The 9,381-nt window shown below is 35.6% G+C and overlaps 1 protein-coding gene across 2 annotated transcripts; it reads left to right on the top strand.

Annotated features, from left to right (window-relative positions):
- Positions 1–2,747: 2,747 nt before the first annotated feature.
- Positions 2,748–6,544, top strand: LOC147514236 (uncharacterized). 2 transcript variants are annotated; one of them, XM_086581817.1, is made up of 2 exons: positions 2,748–2,886; positions 5,839–6,544. In XM_086581817.1, the coding sequence occupies exon 2, from the start codon at positions 5,887–5,889 to the stop codon at positions 6,466–6,468; it is 582 nt and encodes a 193-aa protein (XP_086437943.1). In that variant the 5' UTR covers positions 2,748–2,886; positions 5,839–5,886; the 3' UTR covers positions 6,469–6,544. The 2 variants fall into 2 exon arrangements, with proteins under 2 accessions (XP_086437943.1, XP_086437933.1); XM_086581807.1 differs by having other exon boundaries at positions 2,851–2,991.
- The last annotated feature ends 2,837 nt before the right edge of the window (positions 6,545–9,381 follow it).

The following is a 9,381-nucleotide window of genomic DNA, read 5'->3' as shown; positions in this document are numbered from 1 at the left end:
AATGTGACTTTCTGAGGTGGAATTTGTTTCTCCTAGTAGGTGGCTCTGTCTGCTGCCACATAAGCCAATGCTCCAAACATATAAATTCTAGATTCCAAATCCCTAATGAATTGGCAACAATCACTGTCATCATAAATGTTAGAATGGACTTTGTAAATGACCATTTTTATCCTGGGGGATTAACAGGACATTACACCAAGCGTTTATGACTTAGCTTTAATATAGAAATAGAGTGTGTTTTGTAGATGGTAATGGCTACTCTTTATGAGTAAGAAGATGTATGTGTATCCAGTACTTTGAGGTGAGACTGAAATCAAGCCAACGTAGTTATGGGGCTGAGAGTGTATAGCTGGTAGGACACGTGTTGTGGTATGGGAAGGTGTGTTGTTAGGATGCATGGGCGACATGTCCTCACAGGCTGTAGGGTGGTTACAGGTATTATGTTGTTTGAGCTGATATAAAAAAAAGTTGTGGTTAAGAATGTGATGATGACAATAATTTGAGTGTTGATAAAAGTCTGATGTTAATGATAACAATGATGAGAGTAGCTAGTGATGATGTCACGAGATGAAATCGAGTAACGAGTCATCAATGTTGAACTGATATTGACAAGTGAGCAAGTGTTTGTATTTGAGGTGGCAAAGTCGTTGTGTGTGGACTATGTGCATATCACATGCTTGATATAATTACTTTGAGTAGTCAGCATAGACACATATTTTATCTCTAGTCTTGTCCATAAGCGTGTTGAGAAAAGTTTTAAACAACTAAATACACTAGCTCAGTTGAAAGACCCACAATTTGAACTGACACTCTTATGAGCATGTATAGGGCTACCCAAGTTGATATTTGCTCTACATACTTGTCCACCTGCTCACTTTAGGGAACACAACAACCATATTTGACTATGGTATTCAATCTGCTATTCAAGGCATTGTTGTTTATGATGGACCTAGTTTCGATGATCCACAATAGAGTTTGTCGCCCATTCCACTCCATCTTGCTGGTCTTGGTATCTATTGTGCAGAAGATGTCATTAGATTTTCTTTTGTAGCCTCACGGATTAAGACCAAGAAGGTCCAAAACCACATTCTTACCGTTGTTTAACAAGCCCGCTAAGTTTGTAGTAATATGGAAATCCTTGTACTCAGGCGTTTTCTCGTATAGTTAGAACTCTGTCATATTTTGGGTGCAAGATACCCTGTCGAGAATTTGGACATCAGAAAGCGGTTATCATGCAATAACTAATCATATTAGTATGTTCATATCATAAGTTTTAGACATTATTATTTTGTTCATTTATGCTCACATTATGCAAAATGTGATTCTATAAAGAAAATCACCCTTAAAAACTGAGAACAAGCCCACCTTTGCTAGATCATAACACTGTAGGAGTAGGACCCTTCATTTCATAGGTTATAATGAGTTTTGACCCATGCATTAGAGCATTCCCAATGCAAGCAACTTTTTTTCACCTCGAGGTAGGATTATTTTCCCTATTTGCTATATTTTGTGGTGAAAAACAATAAAATGTTGCCCAATGCAGATGTGACTTTAGACCTCGGATAGAATGTTTGATTCCGTCTCATTGTAAAAATCGAAAAAACGCACCAGACGGAATGAAACATCCTGACCGAAGTTAAAAAAAAACCGAAAAAACATACGTGCGTTTGAAAAAAAATATAAAAAAAAACAAACAAACACACGAGACGGAATAAAAACATTCGTCCGAAGCTCACAACTCATTGAAAATCTCGGTAGCAAGTGTAACCCTCGTTGTGACTTAGAGTGTGTTTGTTATGATGGACGCAATGTAGAAAGAAAAAGAAAATAAGAATGGTCCACCTTTTCCATAGTTTTTAAAGTGTTTGTTTACCCATGGAAATCCATGGAAAAGGAAACGAGTTTTTTTATGAGGAAACAAAATCATGTAAATGGAAAAGGTTTTGTGTCCTTAGATAACCCCTAAAATTTGTGTGGAAAGGAAAATAAATTGATAGCTAGGAACTCTCTACTAGCACACCCAACAATACAATTATTCATTTTCATAATTTTTGTAAACAAACATAATTATTCATTTCCCCAGTTTTAATTTTATTTCCCCAGTTTATCAAACACACACAATTTTAGAATTATTTATTTTCCTTTTCATTCCATAGTGGACCACCTATTTTGTTTAATTTCCTTTCCATTAACTAAAATTTAACAAATACACCCTTAGTTACAAATCACCGAGTTGAAAACTTTTGATTTCCCCCCAGAGCCTTTGAATACCAAAAAACATTTGCCCAATGCAAAGGTGGCAAAGTCGATGATTTGTAACTAAGTCACAACGAGGATAACACTTGCTACATATATTTTTATTGAGTTATGAGCTTCGGACGGAATGTTTTATTCCATATCGTGTGTTTTTTTAAAAAAAAAAAATTCGGTTTTCCTTTTTGAAAAACATTCCATTCCGTATGTTTTTTTTATTTTTATTTTTGTTTTTTTTGTTTTTTAAAGCGGGATGTTTCATTCCATCTCGTGTGTTTTTTCGATTTTTACGTCCTAACAGAATCAAACGTTTCGTCCGAGATTTAAAGTCAACTCCTAGGGGAAATAGTCCTGGAGGTGAAAGTTCAGTACAGTTTGCATTTTGGAAAGAATGTAACGAAATTGGGGAAAAAAATAAGTAAAATTATTTCCCCGAATTTCCGTTTTTTTCCCTACATCCCACTTCTCTCTTCTTCTATATATATTCAAACAAGAACAAGAATACTCAAAGTCTATGGAGTATGAGTATGGAACCATGCATATTTAAACTCAGACCCAAAAAATTTCTCACTTTCTCCTCCTTTTCACTGAATCCACTTCTTCTCTCTAGAACTACAGTAGCTAGAAACGTTGGTAAAAACCTTTCACCTTCCTTTCTCATGTTTTTTTTGTTATAAGTTTGTGGATTTTTGCAGATGCGTTGGAGTAATATTTTCAGTTGATTTGGATCTCTTAAAGGTTCAATATTTTTTTTTGTTTTAAATAAATTCTTTGCATTGAGAAACAATATAAATGCTTTCATTGTTCTATTATCATCTTTGTGTTAACTATTATATCGTATAAAGCTGTCTATTATCATCTTTGTGTAAATTATTTTGTTCTTCACTTCTACTGCTGTCCTTTAGTTGACTGCACTTCTTCTTGGTTGCTGTGTTGGTTTTCGTGTGAAGTCTGTATTGTTTCTCTACAGAGGATGGCTCCATTAATTAGATTTTGATCAAGGGTTTTACATTTGTTTGATTTTCTCACTAAAAAGAGGAAAACAAATAAAAAACTCAAATGAGAAAATCATCAACACCAAGGAAACAGAAAACAAATAGCCCCAACCCTAAGCCTTGAAGTAATCACCAAACACAAAAGAAACCTAAGTCATAACACGTGAATTAAAAGTATCTAACAAAATTGCTATCAAAGTCTAAAACACCAACGGATCATTAGGCACGTGCATAGTAATAACAAATAAATAAAAATGCATTCGAACTACCTTTATGAAAATGCATTGGTTTACAGCTTCAATGAGAGTTATGATTGTTTAAAGTGCTGTACTACGTTAGTATGAGCTTCATATTCGTATGGTTGCAAGACGTACAACGAGCTAATAACCCTATCACAGAAATAATAAGTTTCATAATAATTAAACATGAAATATTCAGCTATATAGTAAGTCCTAATTGGTAAAAGGGAATTAAAACAGAACAATTACAAAACTCCTAATTGGTAAAAGGGCGCGTTTAATTAATTCTTACTAGGCGGGGTGAATTGGCGGCTTGTACAACTAACTCTTGCTTGTGCTGTATGTCATTATCGCGTTTCTTAGATGAGGCAAAGGAGAAACTTTTGGGCTTGGACTTGGTCCAAAAGTTTTGATTTCAAGGGATAACAACAAATTGTGACGCTCTTAACCAAGGTAGTTAAGCTATATATACTTAAGTCCACGCATGTTCGAAATGGAATGATTCATCAAAGGTATTTGAAGCTACTAAAATTTCGCAAACTTGCAGTATATGCTGAATGATAATCAATAAAATAGTCTACCTGTAAAAATGTACTATTCCGATATTTTTGAATGATCCACTGTGGAATTCTGCTCTTCTATATGTTGGGTTAACTATGAACATTCTAATATGGTTCAAAGTAGTAGTAACTAGCTCTAAATACTTGTGAAGCCCCATGGTGTGAGAGCATTAGCTCTTCTAGACCATCTCAACTTCACTTAGTTGAGAATTCGAGACCGTTTAAGTAAATAAGCACCAACAAGAAATAGAATTAAAAAACAAAGTGATCATAAATGAAGATATTAAAAGTACATACTTGGAACCAACACCTTCTGATGAGTAGGTGGAGAGAATTACTTTGTTCATGCCTATTACATGTGAATTCTCAGTATCTATAGACTTTATACATGTGATGAGTAGTTGGAGGGAATTACAACTTTGAGCTTGTTATACAAGCAAAATAATACAAAAAACAATCAGAATACAGGTGTTAAAATGGTTTTGGCCTGTGCTTAATTCTGACCATGACTAGCCCAAGATAAACTCGACTCGATCTCTAGTGAAGTGAGACCACATTTACAAGAAAAAAGTTGTGGACGGTGACATGGTTGACCGATTGTCTCTTGTGCGTGTTGGTTTGCGATTTCCAGGGTGGTACAAGGGATCACTTGTCACACCCTTAACCAGTTTCTGAGTTTCAAGTCCGGTTGTTGCGTGCATTTATAGTGGCTTGGGAAGCAAGTTTTTTATTCTTAGACGTCATGTTTAATATTCCATTTTGCACTATCTGCATCTATTTTATTATGTCAATATCTCAAGAAGTGATGCTTTGATCTTGGGTTGTTTTTATGTTTGGTTTTGTTTTGCAGGGCTGCATGTGCTTTTGTTTGTTTTTTTGATTCTTGTTTTGGTTGTTATGGTTTCTCATTATATCTCTGAGTTATCTCAACTTATTTCTTCATTAATATAATTGCATTTTCGCCAGTGAGGGGGAAACGCAGAACCAAACATACTTACACAGCCCATAACATTGTGATTAGGGGAAGTGTGAATATATTGGGTTCGATGACACCTACAACTTGCTTTTCTTTTTATAAACATATATTTTATATAAACTAGAAATGTGGCACCCTATAGTTTGGAGTTTGTTGAACTGTTAGATTTCATCGATTGCCTTCAATTAAACAAGTTTGACTGGTTGGTGTTCTGTCTGAAATCTTTACCCATTGTATTTCTTTTCTTCTCTACCACTTTATACATAGAATCAACAGACCAATCTAGTCTAGCCCTATCGACGACTATAGACCAACGTAGGATCTAGACTCCACATATTTTATAATTTCCAGGTTGGAATACGTATCCACGTATCTGTGTCAGATGCACCAGATAGACTTGATTAATGTCATATACCTCAACTTTTGGTATTTTGCCGCGTCGTAGACTTTGTACCTGTTTCAGATACTGATAAACATGTGTGAGTGCTTCAATGTCACTTATGTGTACCAGCGTCTTTTTAAAGGCTTACACTTTAGCGTACATTTGCGGTAAAGAATCCCGTCTCAAATGTTAGAAGACCATGTAGCTGTCAAAACTACAAATTTTTGTGATAATATTTGTGATTTTCGTCCAAAGTACTTCTTGGCAAATGCTTGTTTCTCTGCTTTGGGTTGTCAAGATGAGCTTGATAGATGCATGAACTCGTGAAACTAACTTGTCATGTTTGAACATGATTTTCACTTTGTTGAAGTAGTCATAAATCATAGCAGTTACATCTTCTGAATTGGTGCTAACACCAAATTATTTTGTGTAGCTCAAATGAAGATCGCACTGTCTTCTAGTTAGGCTTTTCCTCTGTTGTATGCATTCACTCTCAAGTCAGCAGGGAATGCTGTGTGGTTATAGGAATCAAATCATGCTTATCGTTGGGAAGAGCAACATCCAGAAAACCCACTATGACATCCTTTCAGTGAAGGAAGACGCAGATTTTGACGAGATTCGTGCAGGCTACAGGTCTGCTATCCTCAATTCACATCCTGATAAGTTACAGAGGGTAATTGGGACATCTGGTCAACCACAAAATTTACAAGAGAAGTTTCTGAACATACAAAAGGCTTGGGAAGTTCTCGGAGACTCAAAGTCCCGTGAGTTGTATGACCATGAACTGAAGGCTTCAAGACATGATACAGAAACTGCCGATGATATTGGCTTGGAGGAGATGTCATTGGAAGATGCTGGAGATGTATTGGAGCTCTTTTACCAATGCAGATGCGGCGATTACTTTGTTATTGATTCTGCAGAACTGGAGGACATGGGGTATACATTAGATAAGGGAGGGTACAAGAATTTGGTCAAGAGACCTGAAGCTGTATTGTCATCTGTTATTCTTCCATGTGGTTCATGCTCTCTTAAAATACGATTAACGATTGATTCCCATTGTTAGCTTTCTCTGTATACACTAATACAGTACTACTGTACTATATCTTCATCTCGAAAGTCCTGGGTTCATTTGACGACAACCAACTCTCTTTAGGAATAAAAAAGATGATTCCTCCTAACTAATTGGGTTATACATCAAAACCACAAAGTTTGACTCTCTGTTGAGAGTGTTACTACCAGTCAAGATCGAAGTGAATGTGACAACTTTCTATAACAATAATTTACACAAAGATGATAATAGTTAAGACAGAGCTTTGAATAGAGCATAGACAATGGAGAAGAAAAGAGATGAAGGAAGTGGAGGAGAGAAAGAAAAGGTAGTGAGTAGAAAAGAGATGAAGGAAGTGGAGGAGAGAAAGAAAAGGTAGTGAGTAGACAAGAATGGGAAATTGAGGCAAGTAAACTTATTATAAAAACTGTTATTGCTCGTGGCACTTTTGGTGCTGTCCATGGAGGAATATATGATGGCCTTGACGTTGCTGGTAATATAACTATATATATCCTCCTGTTTTTTATATGTTTATAAGATTAGTAGTTGTTTTTTAGAGAATTTTAGGCTGCCCATTGGGGTTATATGTAAAACATTTGTAGTTTTTTAGGTGCATATTTAGACTCAATCTGTACCAATGCAGACGTTTTAGACACCCTTTTGGATTTGTATGTGTGAATGTATGATTGTATTTATCAGTAAGGGTAGTTTTTTGAATAAAGGCTAGGAGATTTTCCGGCATCTGATCTGAATAAAGGAGATCCAAATGTGTTGAATAATAGTAGATTTTCCGGCATCTGATCTTTAGTGGGGTTTGTTTGTTTGAAGTTGATCCTGTCGAAACGGTTTTCTGGTTTAATTTAGAATATGCAATCCTTTTCTACTTGGTTCTCATGGAATAATCTGGTCTTATGGGTTGGGGATGATTTGGAGTTTCTGCAATCTTGTGAATTAGACTTCTGTTCCATAGATTTAGATCGATCCATGCTAATTGTTACATAACTTGGATCATATCTAAGATTCAATGTTGTGCAGTTTAGAGGCGAATTTTATGTAGAGCATCTATCTTCATTGTACAAGTTGACATAGCTTTTTAGTAAGCAATAACTTGAATGTATTGAACACTTGAATCTTACTATTGATTTATTTTATTTAGCATGAGCTATTCAATTTCTGATTTTTCCTTGTGCACGTGTCTAGGAAAATTTTGAGTTAAATAAGACAGTTACATAGGCAGGACAGAGTAGGGTTTGAATTCCCCCAATCCTTTATTGCAACTCACAGTGTTTGATGATATGGCAGAGGTAAGATAGCTACTAAGTAGGTGCTGACTAGCAAAGCCGGTAAAATATTTGGGTGATGATACCAGAGGTCTGGGGCTCGAATCCCGCCAGCATCAAAGAGTTACTGATCTCATTTAAAATAAAAATCTCATTTAAAATAGAAATACCAACGGGTTTGCTTCTGCCTCGGAACAGGGGGCAAGACTCGCCATAATTGTTGCAAGTATCATTAAAATACAAACAAATAAATAAAAAAAAACAATATCAAATTCATTAATAACTAACAACCTCTAATAAATATTCATTAAACAAACCATAATTCGTTTGCTAATGGGTGGCGAGGTTCTTAAGTTTTCTGCCCATGACTTGCCTTTGAATTATCAAAAAAAGGTCTAAACCTCTTAATTTCTTTGCAAAATTTAGAATTCCCATAAAATATTGTTTAGACGCTTATAGATCCAAGTTTTGAATTTATTTTACATGGTTCATTTTTTGAATTTAAATATCCCTGCTTAGATCCCTACAACAACATTTATTTTAAAATACTATCCTAGATTATATGGGTTTCTTTGATTGCTGATAAAAGAGGTATGTCAAGCAAATGTTACCCGACTCTTTTGCCGTCATACTGACATATTCATGTGGCAGTGTGCAATTAACATTAGATATATGGTCACTATTGATGATCTTTTCTCTGCAATACAGTTTTTTTTTTTCGAAATTAGATCATATTTTTCATAGTTCTATACGAGACTCATCAAATTTACTCGAGATCATCTGAGAATGAAAATTAAAATGTCAAATGGGGAGACACTCAACACTCCCTTCATATATTTCAGGAATGGTTTTAACATGATTTCTTAGGGTATCTTGCTTTGAATATCGTCTGATGATCCAACCATTGACACCCTCCATTATGTTGTGTTTCCTTCTTCAGGCTTGCGGCTTTTGATTGTTTTGAATTGCCAGTATGAGTTTGGAGCCTGCATAGCTATCCTCATAGGATAGCTATTAATTGTGTTGGCTATTCAGTAATGTTGTTGTATTAGATTCTTTGGGTCCAAATGTACTTCACTGAAGCAATGAGCTTATAGATCATTTCAACCATGTGTTTTTGTTTTTGTCTTTCTAACCTATACCTAAATGAATTTCTGTTTAACTAGCCATACGCCCATACTACTATTTTCTTCATTTTTAGTTTAACTAATATATTTGTCAGTGTACTTCTTTCACATGGTGTTGCACCAAACACAAAGTCACTTCTTAGTATTTTGCCTTCACCCAATTCCCGTTAACTCTGTTTTTGGTTGATAACATACCCATGTATTCCTATAACTTGGTTTCTTACTGTACTGATTATGCTTTGGGAACTGGCTCACTTACCATAAAACATCTACTATCTGGCCTGGTATTAGGTGGGCCTTAACGGAGCTTAATACACACACTGGATGGGTGGTGGGCCAAGGAAAGGACATAGATATGTGGAGGGACTCATGGGCGGGAAAAGCTGTAACTGATTGTCTTTCCCAAGTAAACTGGAAAGGGTTCAAAGCTAGGGTGGAGGACCTAATAACGGACAACAAATGGGACATACTGGCTCAGGTCACATCGGTGTTTACTTCACTGGGTATAAACGTCACAGAAT

This window comes from Coptis chinensis, chromosome 2 (assembly GCF_015680905.1).
Source record: "Coptis chinensis isolate HL-2020 chromosome 2, ASM1568090v1, whole genome shotgun sequence".
Classification (NCBI taxonomy): Eukaryota; Viridiplantae; Streptophyta; class Magnoliopsida; order Ranunculales; family Ranunculaceae; genus Coptis; species Coptis chinensis.
The sequence above is the reverse complement of the archived record's forward strand: the minus strand, read 5'-3'. Positions and strand labels throughout refer to the sequence as shown.